This window comes from Micrasema longulum, unplaced genomic scaffold (assembly GCF_059751315.1).
Source record: "Micrasema longulum isolate JH-2025_06_02 unplaced genomic scaffold, ASM5975131v1 h1tg001039l, whole genome shotgun sequence".
In the NCBI taxonomy this organism is placed as follows: Eukaryota; Metazoa; Arthropoda; class Insecta; order Trichoptera; family Brachycentridae; genus Micrasema; species Micrasema longulum.
Window position 1 is genome coordinate 648,703 of NW_028278227.1, and position 22,695 is coordinate 671,397.

The 22,695-nt window shown below is 31.3% G+C and overlaps 1 protein-coding gene and 1 long non-coding RNA gene across 2 annotated transcripts; one reads left to right on the top strand and one right to left on the bottom strand.

The window, feature by feature from the left end:
- Positions 1-627: 627 nt before the first annotated feature.
- LOC148277396 (uncharacterized) lies at positions 628-2,233 on the bottom strand. The gene is made up of 2 exons (XR_015823490.1): positions 1,733-2,233; positions 628-1,525 (listed from the first exon to the last, which is right to left on the bottom strand). It is a non-coding gene; the product is annotated as an uncharacterized LOC148277396 (long non-coding RNA).
- An 11,495-nt stretch (positions 2,234-13,728) lies between these two features.
- LOC148277397 (uncharacterized) lies at positions 13,729-18,535 on the top strand. The gene is made up of 2 exons (XM_088232939.1): positions 13,729-15,764; positions 17,629-18,535. The coding sequence occupies exons 1-2, from the start codon at positions 15,746-15,748 to the stop codon at positions 17,874-17,876; spliced, it is 267 nt and encodes an 88-aa protein (XP_088089065.1). The 5' UTR covers positions 13,729-15,745; the 3' UTR covers positions 17,877-18,535.
- The last annotated feature ends 4,160 nt before the right edge of the window (positions 18,536-22,695 follow it).

Consider the following 22,695-nt stretch of genomic DNA (forward strand, 5'->3'; position numbering starts at 1 on the left):
TTTCGTTTGAAAATGCCTTAATGAAGGCGAAAAAATTGTCCGCTTTAAAAAAAAGTAAATTAGTTGACTGAAATCAGTATTTGATTTAATATTAAGATAAATTCATAAATTTATATTTTGTACATACCTATGTTCTTTATTATGTATTATACATTCAAACAATTATTAGAATGGTTTAATTACTCATATTCCCACAATCATATAAAATCATGATTGACGATATCTGATTTTACTTGTAGATAACAAAATAATTTGCTTAGTCACCCACCAGTCTGGCGTTGTCGGTCACTAGTGAAAATTTTACAAATTAAAGTACTGAATAAAGTTTTTTTTCTCCTTATAATTAAAATGCAGTTTCATAAAAAAATCAAGTACATTTTTTACCAAATATTTTGTTTTCATTATAATAATAATAAATACTGACTAAATATTGCGCGGTACATCCAAGTTCTATTGGAGGAAATATATAAACGCACTTATTGACAAACAATAAATCCCATTGTTTATACCCTTAAAACTAATATTCCATAAAAGTATAACTTTATATTAAATAATAAATGTGCTAATGTAAAAATAAATCAATATATTTATAACATTTTCTTAACCCACTGTTTTTTTTCATGTTGTGTACAACCCTCTGATCCAACAAAGATTTTTTTAAAGGTAGCACATTTGATTAAAATTTAATAAAACCCTTTAAAAATCACCATCTTGTAGAGATTAAATGCGTTTGTGTGAGTTTTGTGAACGCGCCAGCTCTCGTTAATCGATCTGTATGTAGCCTAAATGTCTTCCACAATATACAATATACTGTAAATAACTTGTACATTATCAAACTATCTAACCAAATTATATTTTCCAGTCATGTTTATTACTACTAACAACGGGGTGGAACTTTTGATGATGAATAGCTATACTCATTACAAGACGTATATAACTGAATTATAGTTTCCAATCATGTTTATTACTACTAGCAACGGGGTAAAACTTTTGATGATGAATGGCTACACTCATTACAAGACATATCTAACTGAATTAAATTTTCCAGTCATGTTTATTACTACTAACAACGGGGTGAAACTTTTGATGATGAATAGCTATACTCATTACAAGACATATCTAACTGAATTAAATTTTCCAGTCATGTTTATTACTACTAACAACGGAGTGAAACTTTTGATGATGAATAGCTATACTCATTACAAGACGTATCTAACTGAATTATAGTTTCCAGTCATGTTTATTACTACTAACAACGGGGTGAAACTTTTGATGATGAATAGCTATACTCATTACAAGACATATCTAACTGAATTAAATTTTCCAGTCATGTTTATTACTACTAACAACGGAGTGAAACTTTTGATGATGAATAGCTATACTCATTACAAGACGTATCTAACTGAATTATAGTTTCCAGTCATGTTTATTACTACTAGCAACGGGGTAAAACTTTTGATGATGAATAGCTATACTCATTACAAGACATATCTAACTGAATTATATTTTCCAGTCATGTTTATTACTACTAACAACGGGGTGAAACTTTTGATGATAAATGGCTTCATCCATTACAAGAATAGTTAAATATGTACAAGAATAATATAATATGTTACTGTATCCAGTCATGTTTATTCTCTCTTAACAACGGGGTGAAACTTTTGATGATGAATGATTTCACTCATTACAAGACATATCTAACCGAATTATATTTTCCAGTCATGTTTATTACTACTAACAACGGGGTGAAACTTTTGATGATGAATGGCTACACTCATTACAAGACATATCAGGGTTCTAAACAAGTGGTGAAATGGAAGTGTTCTTCATACAAACGGAAGAAGTGTCAAGCTTATCTGATGGTAAAAAAGGACGTTGTGATATCCTATGGAGAAGTTCATAATCACGTACCTCCCAGTTACATGGACACGGGGAGAGGATATTATTTGAAAATCAAGTAGAAGAGAATGATTCTAAACATTTGAATGACACCGTGATTTTTTTTGTACAAATACGTTTTAACTTGTAAGGGTTATTCCATAGAATTATAATATACTAGAAGGTGCGTAGAACCAAGTTTGTATACATCGTACTGTATCCAAAAGTTCCCTCACTCTCCTACATACCTCCTGCGCGCATGCGTGAAGTAGCCGCGTAATGTTGCCAGTTGCCAGACTGTGAACAATATAATATCATAACACAAATATAAGATAAAACCGAAAAAAAATACTCTTTCATATCGATAACCATGGAACTAACTATGGTTGTCATTCCCCTATGCCCTGAATTCTTATGTCTCCCATAAAAACACACCAGTCTTGATTTCTTTGATAACAAGTCGTCTTCTTTCATACAATCACTGAATCAAATTAAATTATAATGCCTCTCCCGCTTCCACTCCCACCAAGTCTACTATATACTAGTACCATTGCGTCTTTCTTTTTTCCTTTATAATAATTTTCTATGTATAAATATGTCCTTAAAAATGCCCATTGGGCGTATATATATTAAATAAATAAAATTAGATAATTTTGTGTTTTGTTATTTTTTAACACAAAAAATATTTTACATTGGACTATTAAAAAAAACAGGTACTTTTATTAGGCAAACGTAAAAAAAACACTAAATAATCATTTAGTAAATTAGTACCGTTCGATATTATATTAAGGCTTATTAAAAGAAAGCCGGGTAAAAAATTCGACTACACTGGCAATTATAACAAAATGTCCACCTAATGTTATTTAACAATCTGATAATAGTCATCATCATCATCATCATCATCAGCCGTCTCTTGTCCAATGTTAAACATAGGCCTCCCACTTTAGTCTCCATATTTCCCTATCCTGAGCCAACCGCATCCAACCACTTCCTGCAACTCGTCTTATGTCATCAGACCACCTTGTCTGAGGCCTGCCGACACTTCTTCTACCCGTTCTGGGTCGCCATTCCAGGACTTTTTTGGTCCATCTAGAGTCTGTGATTCTGAGTCAGTACAGGGAGAACACAAGCATCAAAAAGTTTCTTCTTTAAGTAATGTGAATACTTCGGAGATTTTAGGATAAATGAGAGCTTACCAAAGGCGGCCCATGCTAAACCTCGCCTTCTTTCTATTTCTACCTCTTGATTATCTTTGCCGAGCTTTATTTCATGTCCCAAGTATATATAACTATCAATCTTTTCAATTATTTCTCCATTTACTGAGATGTTACATGATTGGTTTGCATCACTCATCACTTTAGTTTTTGAAGCATTCATTTTCAAGCCTATTTTCAGGGATGCTGTATTAACTTCGTTTATCATGTTTTCGAGTTCTTTCTCATCTTTAGCAAATAGGACTATATCATCTGCGAATCTGAGATTGCTAATGAGTTCGCCGTTGATGTTAATACCCTTGTCGTTCCAGTCAAGAGTTTTGAAGACATCTTCCAGAGCTAGTGTAAATAATTTTGGGGATACTGTATCACCCTGTCTTACTCCCCTTCTTATGCGGAATATATTATATATATATTCTTATTCTGATAATAGTAAAATATATTTATTATAATAATTGAATTTAAATCGGCAGTTGCGTACTCAGCGACTTCTACTGAGTACCTAATCGCCAAAGCGTAAAGCTACTCATTTTTGCGTAGTTTAGTCGGCTTCAGTTTAATGCGTGTACGTGGTTTCTGGACTTCTAATTATAATTCTATGGGTTATTCATTCAAAGGTAAAAAGTTCCAAACTCATTCATCTATAATTTAGAATTTCAAATCTAATGAAAATCACAAATGATAACTTCAAGTATTTGAATACAATTATTTAAGATATGTTAAAACATTCGAAATTCCTCAACTTTTCCATTTGTTGACTTTTGTGAAGTAAAAAGTAAAGTTTTGTGATGGTGTAAAGTAATTTGTTTTATGTTTCTTAAATAATGTTTTCTTACTATTTCAGATGTATTAACTGTGTATAATATTATGTATTGTCACAAAAATGTTTTTTTTATTTATATACGGTCCCAAATGAGTTTTTTTAATAACCCTGGGAGTATAATATGTACTTTTTGTATTATACGTTTTATAAATAATAAGAAAAGAAAAAAAACCTTTATCATGTGGGTGAGATTCATTTGGCTTAACCAAGTCACCTACGAGGCAACGCCTGAAAGCATTTTTTATATTTTTATTCTTCTTTTACCAGTTATCTTAAACCAGCCAATGACAGATCGTAAGCCCTGTAAATGCCTAGACTTTCACATTCCCTTCTTAAAAATGTTTTCCCTTTCCGTTTCGACAAAATTTTATCTACACAACTTCCTTGGTAGAAAATCCAGTCTGTCTATAAACATTTGGACAAACTTGAAACAGCATTGATTAAACAAATATTATATCTTCAATTACAACAGAATTACACAGAATAGACAGAATAACATTTTATCTTATTTTGTTATATTTTTAATTTCTCGTACAAAATAATTTCAACATTTGTACTTAAAGTCTATTGTTAATTAATATTTATTCCTAAGAAAATATTCGCAAAAGTTGGAAAAGGATCTTGAAACATGTTGATTTTTCTATTGCGGTGATATATTTATTATATTACCGACACATACCGGCCAAATGTACATGGTATTTCTTACCCTTATCCGCCTAAAAGTGCAAAATGCAATTTTCTCTTTTATTGCTGATCTTACTTTTTGTGAGGTATTGTATATTTTGGGTCACATTTATTTTTGTGCACGCGTTATGTTGATTTTATAAATCACTTACAAATAAATTTACTATAATATTTATCAAATAAAAAATGCATTAAATGACAACATTTGTTTTTATTTACCCCCTTTGATTTAACAATTATTATTAACAAATTACAACAGGGATGGAGAATACCTCCAGGTTTCTCCATCCCTGTTGTAATTTGTTAATCTCAATGACTCCCGAGGGAGTGAAATCCAGTATTTTGTCTACGAACATTTGGACAAACTCAAATATTGTAACAATTATTAGATCAGAAATCCTGCAAATGCCTAGATTCCTTCATCTTTCATCATAAAATATAGCATTGAAATTGTTAACACCCAAATGGAACTTCTTGTTCGTAATATATATTTGGACATTGGCGGGCTATTCAAGAAAAAAAAACAAGATAAGTAGATGCAAAAATAAAAATATTTGTAAAAAATATAAATTAAATTCGAAACTAGTCTTTAATGTGAACTGAGAAAAGAGAGAGGGGAAAGGAGGAGAGATTAAGGAAGAGCAAGGAGATGTTTCTTAAGACGTGATTTAAACAGAGATACTGAACAAACATTTTTGATAAAAGATGGGAGATGATTCTACAGTTGAGCTGCTTAGACACTATGTAAGTTGGAGCAGAAAGGAAATGAAGCAGTTTTACTTATCTTCCAAAACATTTTATTTACATGATGTGTAAAAATTTACAATATTACGGACATAACGTTTTTGTATTTTGTAAATAAACAATATTTTAAATAATCGACCTTTTGTTTTATTAACCACAACCACACTGTAATATAATTTCCTGACATTTTTTATGGATAATTTTTACAGCGCCACCTTTGTGGGAAATCACCTCAAGGGCATTGTAATAAACACCCTAACACGTCCTGCAGCTACAGAGCGCATAGGCGGTTGAGATTTTAATTTCCTTTTTTCAAAAATATTGTTTTAAATATTAAGAATATAATGTAAGAGTTAGATTTCGCACTCATTTATTTATTCTTGCAGAATATTTTTATTGTTTATTTTATTAAAAGTATCGTTCCCTTATATTTATTGTATTTTTGGATTGACCCAAATATTTGAATATGGGGTGCATTTATAATGAGTTGTGTACGCACTATTAGATAATAGGAATTAAGTTGTGGTGGACCGGGGTTCAAACCGAAGTTTGCGACTCTAGCCACGGGACCACAATCCGGTTCTTTAACAAAGACGAAAAACCTTTCGTGTAAGAAATATGTAATATATGCATTTACAGAACTTATGAACTGTCATTGGCGGCCTCTTTGTGCAGTGGTTAAGATGCTTGACTCACGCGCCGAAGGCACGTCGAAAAAAATTCATACACATTTTTTGTATACCCACGAAAAGGCCATGCTTTTGTGGGATTTTTTGTTTAATTTTTTTACTGTTAACATGTATTTCATTACTATGTAATTATTCTTTATCCTTTTTATACCCTTTTTTTACCTCATGTGTATATTGTAAAAAAAAATATATTATTTTTATTAAACTGGGATAAAATAAATAAATTTATTTATATTTAGTAAATAAAAATATTTCATATTTTATGAATACAAAAAATAATATTTTATTTTATTTAACATTAAGCTGTATTAGTTGAATTTTGATTTGGGGTGAGCTTTTAGCTTTAAAGGTGCAATATCTCGCTAGTAAAATGTTGGTTACGAACTTGCTCCAGAAACCACGACGATATTTTTTAACCCTCTAGAACAAAGACGGCTAAACAAGATATGTCTGACATAACATATTTAGCCATCTTTCAACAGACTTGACATACCATCTTGAAACACTAAATGAATTGCATGTCAGGGCCCCGAATACAATGGGAAGTCGACATTTATCTTAAATTTTATCTACAAAGTAAAATTATGTTTTCCGTATGAAAAGCAGAATATGCATACATTTTTTTCTTCCAAACATGTTCAATTATAGGTTACCGACAAAGATACTGAAAATGATCGTTATATTAAACTCATTTTCGTAAACAAATATCGGTTTTCTTTATAGACAATCGAAGATAATGGTGTAGAAAATATTAATGTCATATATTGCCATCTTTAGACATGGTGAGATAGTTGACAATTTACCATAAGTCTTTTACATATCACATTTTGACAATTATTATAATAATCAAATAAAATAACATTTGTGTAGTAAATATAAAAATATTAGTTATAAAAGTAAGCCAATTATGTTAAGTGATACATCTCAATTTGCCATCTTTGTAAATAGGAAAATAGACATATTATAAAGTGACACGGCTAATATTCTTCTAACCCCATTAAACGAAGACCTACCATATTTTTCCAGATGTTAGATTTAATCGAGACAAATCCGGTTAAATATAGACATAAGTCACCCCAAGCACAAGAGATTTCCTCTTTTTTAGATTGGTATTTTTATTTTTTTATTCATGTGTACTTTCGCCTTTCGCGCATGAATCCGGTGATATATAAATATAACCCACATCAAGCAAAGGAGTTTCCTCTTTTTTGATGTGGTATTTGTTTAGTTTTCTTCATGTGTACTTTCGCCTATCATTTATTACTTTTTTTTTAAATTTTGTAACTTTCTTAACATGTTACATAAATAAAAACTCAATATGCCTGAAAAGTGACATCGTACTTAGACATCTTCTCACTGATATTTTTCGCCATGTATAAGAGCGATGTAGAGTACCCCAATAACTAATAGTATTACGCATGGTTAAATTTGTGTTAATTAAAAAAAAAATATTTTTAAACCATGTCATTTTGTTGAAGGTTCAAAACAGCAAATTAGATTCATTCCAGAAGTACAACAGTCTAAGGCAAGGTGATGCTCTGGCGTGCCTGTTGTTTAATATTGCTCTTGAAAAATCCATACGATATGCAGGAGTAGAAACAACAGGGACTATTTTTAGAAAGACCACCTATGCCTATGCAGATGACCTAGACTTAATCTCCAGAACTGTCCCAGGATTAATATATGATTTCTTAAAGATTGAAATGTCTTAAATTAATACATTTAAGACTAAATATATGTTAGCAAGAAAGTCACAAATAAACTATTTACAGCAAAAATTGACGTTGGGTCACACCACATAGATAATGTCAACTCCTTTAAATATTTAGGTACTAAAATAACTAATGATAACAATTATAGTACCGAGATTAGAGCACAGCTATCGGTAGCGAACATATGTTATCATGGCTTGTTTAAATATCTGGGATCCAAATTGCTCACTAGAAAAACTAAGACCATTATTTACAAAACTTTCCTCAGACCGGTCATTTATATGGTGCCGAACGCTGGGTTATGACCAAAAGAGATGAAAATATGATATTAGTATCTGAAAGAAAAATATTAAGGAAGATATTTGGTGCTGTCAACCAAAAAGAAGCGTGAAGGAGACGGTTTAATCATGAATTAGAGGCAATGTATGGCGAACCTAACATTGAGACAGATTCTGGATGAGGCCAGGGCCCACAACAGGCTGTAGCGTCATTGTGATGATGATGATGTTATTTTAAAACCGTGTTAAACAAAGTTCCAATATACTGTGATTCAATGAAATATTTTGTGTTTGTGTAAAAAAAAATTTGTTATATTTTTAGGGAGATTAGTACCAATGAGTAATGGAAAAAATGTTTTTCTAATGGGCCAATTTACTTTCTCTAAATCACATACTCGTGGTTTAATGGCTTGGTGGAAATGTACAAGTTACAGAAGCAGCTTCAAATGTCCTAAATTTGTCAAACTGTATGACAGTACGTTTTTTAGTAGTAAAGGCGAACATAATCACGATCCACCAAAATATTTATTATCCAGCTCGGGAATATTTCACTTGTTAATGTAATAATCAGTGTAATAACTTAATATTCGTATCAATGTATGTGTTATCACATTTAAATGAATTAAAACACAATTTTGACGAATCCAAATCTATTTTTTTACGCGTCGAACGTAAAGGTTAAAAATGAGATATATTATAAATTTAAAAAGTAAATAAAATTAAAAATAATAGCAATAGAAATTAAATAAATCAACAGAAACGATTAGTAAAAAAAAAACTGTTAAAAAGAACACGTGTAAAAACAGAGTAAAAATTAATGAGAATCTCCTAAATTTAATCATTTTTTTTTTCTTTAATAATTTCTATTCAAATAAGAGATGTTGTGTTAGCCATTTAACAGCCACCATCCATCCCTCAGACCCTCCGCCACCACTTTTACTGAGAAAAGTAGTCAGTGAGTTCTTTAGCTTGTGACTCTTGAAATATTTCCATGGTTCTGGCATTATGATGTATAGCTTTTGTCTTCTATAGGAGTATTGTCTGTGTGCCAAAGAAGTTCTAACCATTTGTCGGAAAATCAGATCGCTTATGGAACTCCGAGTCTCATAATGAGAAACTATTGCGTGTGCATCTCTGTTAGTGTGAGTAACCACCACATTTTATTTTCATTTTTTAGCTGCGCATGTTGTGATACCTTTGACATCTATATGTCGCTATTGTTAAGTTGGTTTTAATTCGTACGAGCTCTTTGATAGTTCGATAGCTCTCTTGCATACTTATTGATGACTATGTTTTTTTTTTTTTAGAAATGCCCAAGTTTATCAATACAATGCACGGAAGGAAGCAAGTCAGACTGCTGATGATAAATGGATTTACGCACTGCAAAGTGTCTCCAGAAAATGGCAAGGGGATAATCAAGTGGAAATGTTCATCATACTGGAGGAAAAACTGCCCGGTTTATTTGCTATCGAAAGATGAAAATGTAATACGACTCGAGGGTATGCATAACCACGAACCACCTAAATATCACGATTCTGGTAATGGATTGTACATTAAACTTTAAACCGACCGCGGTGGAGTGAAAACATGTTTTGAAGTAGTTAAACGGTGCACAAATCAACTTGAAATTTAATTTTCATTTCGTAAAGTATCGTTTACATGATGACATTGGAATATTGTCCTGTCCCAGCATCGGAGTTATTGTCCTCGTGTGAACAGCAATTTGAAGGACATAACAATGTGCCGAGACATTGCTGCAGATATAGACAGGTAGGCTATCTCTGCGAGACAATGGATTACCCGCATTGTCCTTGTGTGAATGCGAACGGATAGGACAGTATGATATAACCATAACCACGTGCTTGGTGCGTGTGTGTCGCTCCCTTGTATTTTTTCTTCCCAAAATGATAGCAGAAAAAATGACTTTTTATTATTTAGTTCGTGTTTCAACAATTCCTATACATCTTGGTGTAAAAGAAACAATATTTTTCCTTAACTCGCTTGTAACGCACGTCGTTGCATATTTATTTTCGCAACTTTCCACGTGTTTGTATTGTACCAATGTCTTGTCCTGTTTGGTCGGGGCTGTTCACCGAGCTGGGGCAAAACAATATTGTCATGTCTACTGTATTGTCCTTGTGAGAACCTAGCTTATATATGCTTACTATTTTGACTAAAATTTATCAAATAGATGATTATTTTTTTATCTTTGGGAGTTTACCTAAATGAATATAATGTATTTATTTATTTTATACATACGGCTTAAGCCAATTACAACAGTTACATGAAGAAACATAAATGCAAGAAACTGAAAAAAAAGAACATAAAACTATTTAGCAAAGACAAACAAGGGCAAAACAATAATAGTATACAATATATTAAAAAAAACGAAAGACCAGAAACTTTGAGCTAAACCATGCCAATCCAACTTCATCCCACACTGTTTAGTCGCGAAGAGATCTACGAAAAGCCGGAAGATCTATCCCAAAAAATTCCAAGTCGTGTGATGAATTGACTAATCTATAAATTCTGGACATTGGGGCATAAAAACCAAAGTTCCTCATAGAAGATTTTATAAATAGCAGATTTTGACTTCTGGTGACACGGTTGGGAACATGAAAAGAAATTGATTGCAACAGAGATGGGACATCACTTAAAGCATTGAGTATTTTGAAAATGCATATAAGGTCCATCTCAGTTCTACGTCTCTCCAATGAAGACATATTAAGAGATTGCTCTATTTCAAAATAAGAATAATTACCCCTTTGTAATCCGAGCAGCCATGCCACTTTTCTTAGAAAACGGTGTTGGATTATGTTTAATCGAACATGGATAACCTTTGTGTTATGCATTTTTAAAGTCAGGCGAGTCCTAGTAGGTGAAATTTGAATAGGATTGTGGTACTATGGCTAATACAAAATAAAATTAATAAATAATATTTTTAAAAATGACATGTAACTTCTTAATCTAATTCCAAAGGCATCTTCATTCCAAAAACTGAAACTTAGTTTAAAGGAGAAATACAGATTTAAAAAATATTTTTATAAAATGAATGAATATTTAACAATATTTGTTGAAGGCAGCATCAACTCCAAACCTCTTCCAGCTGATTTCTTGCTATTCTAAGGAGCCACTATTTTAATTACTTACGTCTAAGAATTCAGCCCTTTTTCTATACGAAAAAATTGAAGTGTGGATGTTTATATATTACACCAATGACATTTCGTAAGCTAAACATAAATCCCTCAGTACCCATATTTCCATCTCAAATTGTTTTCAATACCCATATTATAAAGAACGTTGTGACCTGATGGGTTTTCCATCGCCAGGGGAGTTTACGATATTCTTGAAACTATGTGGTCTTATCATTAACTTAAAATCACATGTTCTCGTGCAAACGCAACATTCATATTGTATTATCAACATGCTGAAACAATTAAATTTCAGGGAGAACTATAATCAAAAACACTTGATCTTGTTCTTTGGTTTGATAAATGCTTGCAAGTAACTGAATCATTAAATAAAGTCATGATCAAAGTCAGTTTACAAAATTTCGTAATTTTAAGAATGCAGATTATGTTGCATAAATGTTTTTAGGTATTCTATAAAAAACGGTACCTTAGCCATGTACAATAAAAATAAATATTATGTTACAATGTAAGATTAAGATATAAATAAACTTATGTACTAAAATAAATTACATAGTGCGAATATAAACCTGCATTTGTATTAAAATTAATAAATTTTAGTATGTTTTATCATTGAACAAAAAATATTTTTTGTACCCTTTACCAAAAGGCTTATTTTTAACACATAAATACTATGTTATATAAATTCAATATGAATAAATAAAATCGCCAAGCAAATTGCCTACCTTGCTAAATTTCTTAATTTCACGCGAATGATTATTTGGAGTGGGAGATAAAAATTTAAATTTTTAATGTGTCAATGGTTTAAATAGGATATTTACATTTTATTTTTTTATTTTATAAAAAAAATTGTAACTACTGATTGTAATTAGGTTAGGTATGAGTTTGCATATACAAATAATGTAAAACATAATTATTATGTTCTAATCTAATTTATTATTATTATTGATCTTCGGGTTTTTTGATCAGCCTACGAGACAAAAATTTCGTCACTTCTGAATGTCAATATTCTTTTTAATAAACAACTTTTTATTAGTTTACTTAGTTTTATTTATTTTATTCTACTATTGCTTGTAATTTATTGACCCACGCTTTAACATAACGGTAACAATTTGTGTAAAGCGTTTTATTTTTATTCAATCCATTTAAAAAAGACAGTCATTTTTAGTAATTTTAGATTACTTTTACACTTTTTTGTTATACTTTTTGTGATGTGCTTTTTTATTTATCAAAATTATCGGCACTGCACTATGGGTTGAGATTTTCAGTATTCCTTCGTTATAGATTTACGTACCGGTAAGATGTTATTTTTATGAATTAATAATGCTTCTTGCTAACAACAAAGAGGAACTGCAATTCTTGGTAACAAAGGTCTACGATGTATGCGAGGGAAGCGATTTGCTGATGAAGGTCGATAAATCGAATGTGATGGTTTTTGAAAGAAATGAAAGTATGACTAAATGAGAAATCACTGTGAATGGAGATATTCTAAAACAAGTAGAGGAATTCGTGTATCTGGGAAGTATGTTTACTAGGGATGGAATGACTGTGAAAGATATTGAAAGGAGGGTGAGTGCTGAGAACAGAGTGAACAGAGCACTTAAATCAACCTTGGCAAATAAATGTTGGTCGCAAGAGGCAAAATTAGCAGTTCACAACGGAGTCCTGGTTCCGACCCTGATGTATGGGAGCGAAGTATGGACTTGGAAAAACAGGGATGAAAGTAGGCTGAATGCTGTCGAAATGCGATCTCTCAGGCGAATGTGTGGTAAAACTATGTATGATAGATGCACAAATGTTGAGATCCGTACCTTATGTAAGGCTGAGACAAGCACTATCGACAAAATCAAGAAAAGAGCTCTGCGCTGGTTTGGACATGTAGAACGAATGGACAGCGAAAGAACGGCTGAGAACATTTACAATGCGAATGTTGATGAATGCAGAAATAGAGGTAGACCGAGAAAGACATGGCATGACCAAATCCAACAAATTCTTGAAGATGAACATGTCAAAAGTCGGAATTATCGGCGCGCGTGCATGATATGTATGAATTTAGAAGAAGCGAGATCTGTATGCAAAGATAGAGTGATGTGGCGTTCTACCCTCTCTGCCTACGCGAGGATAGAACGAGGATAGTACGAGTATATTTGGGAGCGAGAGAGACAATTTTTATGCGTCACACGCGCGAACAGCAAAGTTTCTTGTACTTCTCCCAGATGCCCGTTAGCTGCGTTAGAAGTTAGTAGCTTCCCGGCTTTCGTTAGGAGCGGTTTTTTTTGCGCGCATTGAGAGCGTGAACTAATGTTTTTTCGTGTTTTTAACAATTAGATTAAAAATATCATTACTTTTGACTTCATTAAATTCAATCTCTCATTTTTTGCATATGTAGTGACTACACAGCACCGTAACACGCGGATGTTTTTAGGACAGTAAAGGAAAGGTTAATAAATTATTTTTTTTTATCTCTAGACTTGCAGTTTGAAAATATGACTATTGAACGGATACAAACTTATACTTTTTTAATATCTAAAATAAAATGTTGTTTGGTTTTAGTGCAATTCCTGACTTTGGCCAAGGGAAAGCAGTCTATACTGATCGGCGGTTTTACATATTCCAGAGTAACTTCTTCCAAGGAGAAGACTTGGTATAAGTGTTCATCGTACAGGTCACGAAGTTGCGCTGCCAGCGCAGTACTGAAAAATAATAGGCTGTTTGGAATATTGAACACACATAACCACGAACCACCAACATACTACATTTCACAAACAGGAGTGTATATGAAAATTAAACATACGTATTACGACTAAACGGTTTTACAGCTATATATTAATTGTATTTTGTTTCAAAGAAATTTCTCCTTGGAAATTCATTGTAATTTATAAAATAAAAATTTTAGTAAATGACAGGTTGACCCTTAATTCCACCTAGTTTGACGAATCAATAACCGGTTTGTTGTGGTTTTCAAGATGGTTATACTAAGATAGGCTGTGAAATTTATCAATGGGAGGGTGGCATTTTGTAAAAGTGAACGTGTTGTGATTTTTTTTTAAGGGAAATAATTATTTTCTAACGAAGAGGATTTAAGTGTTTACCTGACATAAATTTATATGTTATTTTATTAACTACAATAAATTTCCAACAAGAAATTTTATGTTTACAAATAATAATATTTAATAAAAATCATAAATCTAAGCAGGTACTTGATATTTTATATATATTTCTTAGAAATACGTTCTGAAAAACTTCATTGACTTCTTTTACATAATACCCCTTCACGCATGTATGGTATGAACATCAAAAAAATGTATTATCCATAGTATAATTTTTTTTTTCAGTCTGACGATGCCGCGAGAGCGGTAAACGGATCATTGTTCTATCAAACCTAAGTTTTTTACACTTTGATCCACTTATGGATCAAAGTTTCAACCTTTCATTTGAAAATTTTATTTAAAAAATAACATTCTTTTACTAAGTATGCGGACTAGTTTCGGAACAAGACATTTCCTTTGTTAATGCGGAGAAGTTTTCGTACAGTGAAATCTCTTCGTCCACATACCCGAAAACCGCTTTAAAGACCGAGTGTATTCCTATCGGTTTCGATCATATTCAATACTTAAAAAAAAAAAAAAATAGTTAATTTTTTTGTTTCAGTTTTATAGATCGCTGTTATAATTTAATTTAACTTTTCTAATTTTTATTGCCCTATTCACTGTGAGTTTGTCATTTTTAGTCGGATATTGTAGTCTTCTTAGTAATTTAATTGCAATTACACGAACAGTAACAAACACTGTTTAGTGTATTTAGTAAAAACGAATAAAAAATTGATTAAGTTATTAGATTCAAATCGGTTGTGATATTTGAATTATTCTATTATTAGTATAATGGAATATTTATAATTAACTTGTCCAGCGCCATTTTCGTATCACAAGACATCAAGGGCGTTGTACAAAAGTTATTTAAAGTAGCATCAAACTTAATTCTACGATAAATATACGCTAAACTTTGAAATAATATTAATTTATTTTGTCGTTGCATGACAAGCTAAGAATTTATTCGATTAAGTCGAGGTGCCTCGAAAAAAATTGTAATTCAGGACTATTGATTGGTTAACTGTATGAGATTTATCGATTGGTGAAATAAAATTTTAGCAAAACGGTATACGATATGAGTTGGATTAGATTATTATTTAATTGTGTAAGAATATGAAAATGTTTCAGAAATAACATACCTGTACTTAGGCATATGTAGGTATATAAAATAAACCAATAAAAAAATTGATAAAGATTTCACGCAAAAATAAACTTATTTTCTACATTTCTAACAAAAATTTACTTTTCTATATATTCCGATCACGATATATGTAGATACTTCGTTTTTGAGAAAATTAGGATTTTTCCAATGAATGTTTCCACCTATTTTATGTTATTGATTTCCAGTCAACGATTTAGGATGCAGAATCTCTATAATACAATATGTTTGTTTTTATTACTGAAAATTGTACTTTTTGTAGATTTTTTGCTTTTTGAAAAGTGTCCTTAATTTTGCATTGTAGGTTCTCTCAGCGGGCACCATCTATGATTCGCGCCCTTTACCGTAAGCATGCTGGAGATTTTAGTTTTTTTTAAAAATATATATTTTTAAGTATGGTTTGAATTGAGTAAAAAATATTGTTTTTTTTTACAAATCTTCTTGATAAATTTCCATTATAATTTATAAGAATTTCAAAAAAAAGTATTTTTCTGGCTGTTTTTGTCACAATTTTACTATGGATTTTAATTATTTTTTAACGAGATTGCCAATGGAATCAATTTATAAATAGCTTTATTTGATGATATTTTACGATGTTATAAAATAAACTGTTTTTACTGGTGTTAAGAATGAATAAATTGATGTGTATATTTTGTGGATTGGAATAAAATAAAATAACTCTTACACGATTTATCAGAACGAAGCTTTATTTGCATTTAAAATATTCTTTAAAATGTCACATTTCCAACGCGAGCCTATTTGTCAAAATCGTTACAGTGTTGCCAGAGTAAATTAAGTTCGACCCCATCTTGCGACGAAATACGAAACTTCTTTTTGAACAACCTTATATTACCCGTTACCATCAATCCGCCACTAGCTAGCGGCATTCATTATAATTTATGTATTTTATAATTGCGAAAAACGTACTTAAAAATATGTTGGGGGATGATCCGTTGGAAGAATATTCTGATCTGAGATGAGTTCATTACAGTTATCTCTATAGGCTTGTCAGCAGGTTAGAATGAAAGAATATAGAAGGAAGTTCTTAATTATGCACCACAACACCCAGACCAATTGAGAAAAAATATTTATTAGATTTTTTTCGTGCAATTGGCGGGAATCGAACCCGCGACGCCAGTTTCAAAGTTGGCCGTTTAATCACGACGTTACTGCGACGTTTGCAAAGGGATTTTTTGCAGTCTTTTAAGAACTAATGACGCATAAAGAGATTTTACTGTAGTTTATTTGTATGTGTAATTTTGTTAATAAAAAAAACATTTGAAAAATTTGCCCTTGTTCCACTAAATAAATAAATATTGTGTATTTGATTTTTCGTTTTTTTTTTTAATAAAATTTATTTGATCAGTTGCTGCAGACGTAATATTTTTGAATAAAGAAGTTCTGTGCTACTGGAAATTGTACTTAAAAAATGTTTTCTTACTCGCTGTAAAAATTAGAGCATTTTATTGTACAGCGAGGTTTCTTTAAAATGAACAAAAAAAAAAATTAACTTTGTCACAAGTTCTTGCTTATCAACCAATCAACTAAGGCGTTGCGTTGGATAGATTTCTGATTTCCGGGAAGCCTACTCGCCAATCAGGACAACTCACCGACGACAAATAGTGACGTCACGGGTGAAGTCATTTCAAATTACGAAACTTACAAATCATAGCGATGATAATACTATACTTAAAAATAAAAATAATTTATTTAGTTTAATTTTGGAAAATTACGTTGTGGGACAGAAGTGGAGTTTTGCTAGCTAAAATTATATGAACAATATTTTGAGTATGTCCAAATGTTTGTACAAGGCTGAATTGTATTTCCCAGGGGGAAAAAAAGAAAGAAAAAAATACGAATTTTTATACAACAGAGAGGGAAAACATTTTTAGAAGGGAATATGGAAGTCTAGGCATTTACAGTGATTGTGGCCTGTCATAGGCTGGTTTAAGTTGCCACTCTCATCAATGAAGTTTTTTTAAAACATAGGCAGAATAATAAATGTTATACAGTTTGTATAGTTTTCTTTGGTAAGTAAGTAAGTAAGTTAAGTTTGGTGATTTTATTTGGCCAACGAGTGCTCTTGTCTATGTAGGCATCTACAGGATTGGTAAATAGTTTACAACATTAAAAATTTATTTGCTCAGTTTTTGGAAGATACAAAAATCTAAGTCCTCATTGGCATTAACTGTTTCATGACTATTTTCAGTGACTTATATTCCCACAAACGGCGGAAAGCGGCTCCTCATGGTCAACACCTTCACGTACTCCTGCGTCAGCCGAGTCTCCGAGGATAAGAAGATGTACTGGAAATGTTCCTCGTACAGTAAAGACCGCTGCACGACATCAGCGACTACCCTCGGTGACCACCTGATCAGCCTGAGAGGAAGACACAACCACGAACCTCCGACATATTTCAAATCCTCCGATGGAAACTTTATCAAAATTAGAAAATAAATAATATTTTAGTTCAACAGACTCCCGTTTACATATTCGTAAATACCCGATGCGTTCTCTATGCGAGATGCACCGGTATCACGCGGAAATACGTCTCCCGTTTTAGATGTTTCGTATTCATGCGGTTTCTAGCAACTGATTAGCACTGTTCAATTTAATATCGTCTCAAAATAGCCCTGAGTAGCGCTTGCTAACGTCACTCTACATAAATATCTTCGTTTTAATTGTTGTATCTCGACAACGTCGCGAATGTCTTACGAAAGAATTTGGTTTATTTCGGTCATTACCGGGGTTGATGACGCGTTTGGTATATCCATCCGACGCGTTTGCTATTTACGAAGCCACTTCGGATGGATTCCGAATCATCCCGAACGGATAACGCATCCGGCATTTACAAATATGCCTCCCGATTTACACGGCTGATACAATGTTGTGTAAAAAAGTATGCTAAAATAAAAAATAGCCAGCTAATGATGTATACTCGTAGGTTACTTTATTGATCTTCCAAATCGTCTCTGTTGTAATATGTTGATAAATTTTATTTAGCAATTAGTTGCCTTGAAATGTATTCCTATACATCGACTGTTGATTGACAAATCGCATGCTTGAGTTATTATTTTTAACTGTGTTTTATTAATAAAGGCTTTTAATTAAAACGATGTTTGATTTTATTGATTCACTTATAGTCCTACTATTAAACGTAATGTCGCTGAATGCCCAAAATAAATTTTATCGGGTTGTGGTCCCGTGGCTAGTGTCTCGGACTCACGGAACAAAGGTCCGTGGTTCGAATCCCACTCTACCCCAACTTGATATTATTTTCTAATCACTTTGTTGGAATAGTTTAAGAAATATGGATTTTCAAACATAGGCAAAATGGTGAATGTTACGCAGTGTGTAAAGTGGCCATTTCAACCAGCCAATGATAGGTCATAAACCCTGTAAATGCCTAGAATTCCATATTTACTTATCAATAGTGTTTTATATCCCTGTTGTAGTTTGTTAAATTTTATATATTATTTGACGTTTAATAATCAGAAGGGCCATTATACAGGGTGTTCATTAAACCCTATCACATCCGAAACCACGATCATCAGTATGAGCAAGAAGACATATTGGCAGATTAAAATATTTTTTTGGAACGATTAAAACATTAAAAAATAAAATTTTAAAAAAAGCCAATGGTTGCTTACTTCTGCAAAGGAGAAGTGACGGGAGCGTACCATTTGTTTTTTCAAATATTTTATTTAAAAACAAATATTTGTTCTAATTTTTTTTAAATATGCTAATATATCTTCTTGTCTTTACTGATCATCGTGGTTTCATATGTAACAGGGTTTAAAGAACACCCTGTATAAAGCAAAGTGCCATCGCATTCAAAAAATAAAAATCCGGAAATTAACCACTCTCTTCTAGGGAGTAGAGAAGATTCAAAATACTACCCCTGATGTGAATGCGTTCTGTGTAGAATCCATATATCGTCCATTAATACAACGATCAATATATTGTCAAACTTCATATACCTACTTACTACCCCATCAATAAAAAATACCGTTCAATGTGTGTATTTTACTTTGTAACCAAATTATTTTTTTAATCATTGAAGTACTTCGTAATTCCAATTTAATCTGCGTTGTATGAGCGGTTTGTGCATATATTTGTGTTTCACAAAAAAGTAATATATAAATTAGTTAATTATATTTTTATTGTTATTGAGACTTCAACGTTATTATTTTCTGCCATCTTTAACTGATGAAATCATACAGTGCAAGGAATTGATATTATAAATACATTTTTGCGTCTGTTTCAGCGTGTTTCATCAAATCAAGATTAGGAAATCCACTGTTGAAACATAACGGATACAGCTTTAGCAAACAGAAGACTATGAGTAATGGCTATTCGAGATGGAGATGTTCCACCCACGCGCACAGGGGATGCACGTGTATTATTCATACAGAGGGCGATGTTATTAAGGTGATTAAAGGGGTTCATTTACACGAACCTCCTCATGTAATCATAAAAAAAGAAAAGTAAAAGCATTAATAGCAAATCTTGAATATCACAGCTCCGAGATAATGGCTGGTTTATTTTAATTTACCTTATTTGAATAAACTTAGTTATTGATGTGCCATTGCTTCGTGGAGTTGCATGATCAGATTAAATGTCGTTATGCACTTTCTTTTTTAAACGTATATTAACTGTACGGTAAACAAGTATTAAACTTACATTTAATAAAATAACTGATGTACATTACATTTACGATTCTACTTATGATATTTTCAAAAATGTTAATGATAGCTATCATCAATTATATGAGGATATCTTTAAAATTACAATTCTGGCTGTTTTACTCGTATGTTTTGTTTTAATCAAAGTACATATTTGTGCATTTTTATCGGATCGTTGTTGATTTTGTAAATCTGATTGATTTGTTAAAAAGTGCATCAATTAAATGGAAAACTTTAAAGAACCACTTATGTTTATAATTTACTCCGGTCGCCAAAAAAAAACCATTTTAAATTTTCAGAGTTAAATTATTAACTCAATAAATCCAGTCAATAAAGTTTTTGATTCACGCGTTTTAAAATTTAAAACTACAAAAAAACAACTTAAGGAGAATGATAAAAGATGTAAATTTTGTCAAAAGACAATTAATTTCTGCTGCTCCGCGAGCAGAATCAACAAACTACATAGTTTGTTTTAACCTCGAGGATTCTTGGATTTATATTTTAGGGTCTAGCGATTGTATTTTTTTCGTTTTTTTGTTATTGAGTTGAATAAAGAGATATTAAAAGACCTATAAATGCATTTTTATTTTATTTATGAAATAAGTAACGTCTTTTTTTTTCGATACTAATGGTGACTAGAGTTGGGCATTATTGGATATTAATGCTTTTATATATTCTCATAGTTTACTGAGAAATTAAAGATTACAATATCAATTATATATCAATTGCAAATGAATAAGCAAATGATATATATATATAAATATATATATATTACAACACTTTTGAATTTTAAAAGGCATTGTATCAATCCACTTTCTTCAAATTGAAATACCTAAATAATACTTAAAACTACTTGCACAAAAACCGCCCTTGAACCTGTAGCAATTGCACATAAATCTTTAATCCGAGTCATTTAAAAAAAAAACATTTCGTTATCGAAGTGGCTTGCTCTTCAAAGAATTCAGAGTACTGAATATTATTCAACAGTATATATTGAGAACGGTAGTGGTTACACACATAAATAGAGACATTTACCTAAGCGTCAACCACAACCATAATACAAGATACTCTAATAGGGATCTGATACTAAGTGAAGGGGTCAACACTGTTCTGGCATCGAGACAACACTATTACGTAGGCAAAAAGGTCCATAACCTTTTGCCAGAATCGTGGAAAGACGGGAGTGTTGTCAAGTTACGGAAGGTGTTGACCTCGCTCTTTCATGACATTGGTCGTAGGGAGTCAGAAAAATTGATGCATGCCACGGATTGGAGATTCTTACTGGATGTCAAAAATAAAATATAAATATAAGGAATAATTTTAAAAATATATATTTATAGATGACAACCATGAAGTTTCGCATAAATAAATTGTCTTTGTTTTTATGAAAGTATGTATGTGTATGCGCATGGGTGTATGTACGTGTGTGTGTATGTATGTGTATTTATGTGTATATATATATATATATATATATATATATATATGTGTATATATATATATATATATATGTGTATATATGTGTATGTCTGTATGTATATGAATCAAAATGTGTATCCGAATAAGTTTATATTTTGTTTGTCTGTGCTCTATATTAATTTGTTAACTATTATAATCTATTAAAATGTAATTGCCTAGCTTGGAACGGGGTATGTACCCTTGTTAGCTAGGCAAAGTGAACATGGAATTGTATTTTGATAAAAAGTGTGAATAAATAAATAAATAAATAAATAAATACTGCTCATATGTTGATTTCAATTTTGTACCGTTTATTGACATATATATGTATTCTTTTTTATTAATTAGTATTTTTCTAACTCCTGATTTCAAGATTCTTTTTATATAACTTATAGGAAAAAATGCTTTTATGTTATCTCCACCGCAATATATGTATGTATTATTATATATTAAATATACCTATATATTTTCTACTATATATGGAATGATGATTATTTTTTCATTTAGTAATTTTTCTTTTTCTTTTTATTTCATTTTTATTTCTCGCTACTTTTGTGTAAATGCATGTCTGTCCTTATATTTTAAAATGCAATTCTGTTCTTTCCACTGCAATATATGTATGTACTATATGTTAAGTATACCCATATATTTTATACTAAAATGTAAAGATGTTTTTTTCATATTTTTATTTTTCTTCTAAAAATCATTTGAATTTTCCGCTACTTCTGTGTTAAATACATGTCCGTCTTTATTTGTATATATGTATGTAAAACATGTAAAAGCCTACTAGGCGTTTAAATAAATAAATATTATCATAGATACTACACACTGCTTGACAATATTTTTGGCCGTTCATTTTTATTTATATAATTAATAGGGTTATCATTCGTACAAATCGCCTAACTAAAAACTGCCAATTCTTTAGTCGGTATTATTTTTAAAAACACCATTTACGTTTTTTATAATTTCCCTCTATCAAATTTAAAAATGCTGTAATTTGGTATGCAATGATGTTGACTCATTCAATATTTTTTTATCTTAATTGAGTTTTATAAATATATTTAAAAAAGTTATTAATGTTTCTTTGGATCTGTATCGTTACATTTCTTTGGTAAATATTTACTTTTTGACTCTCC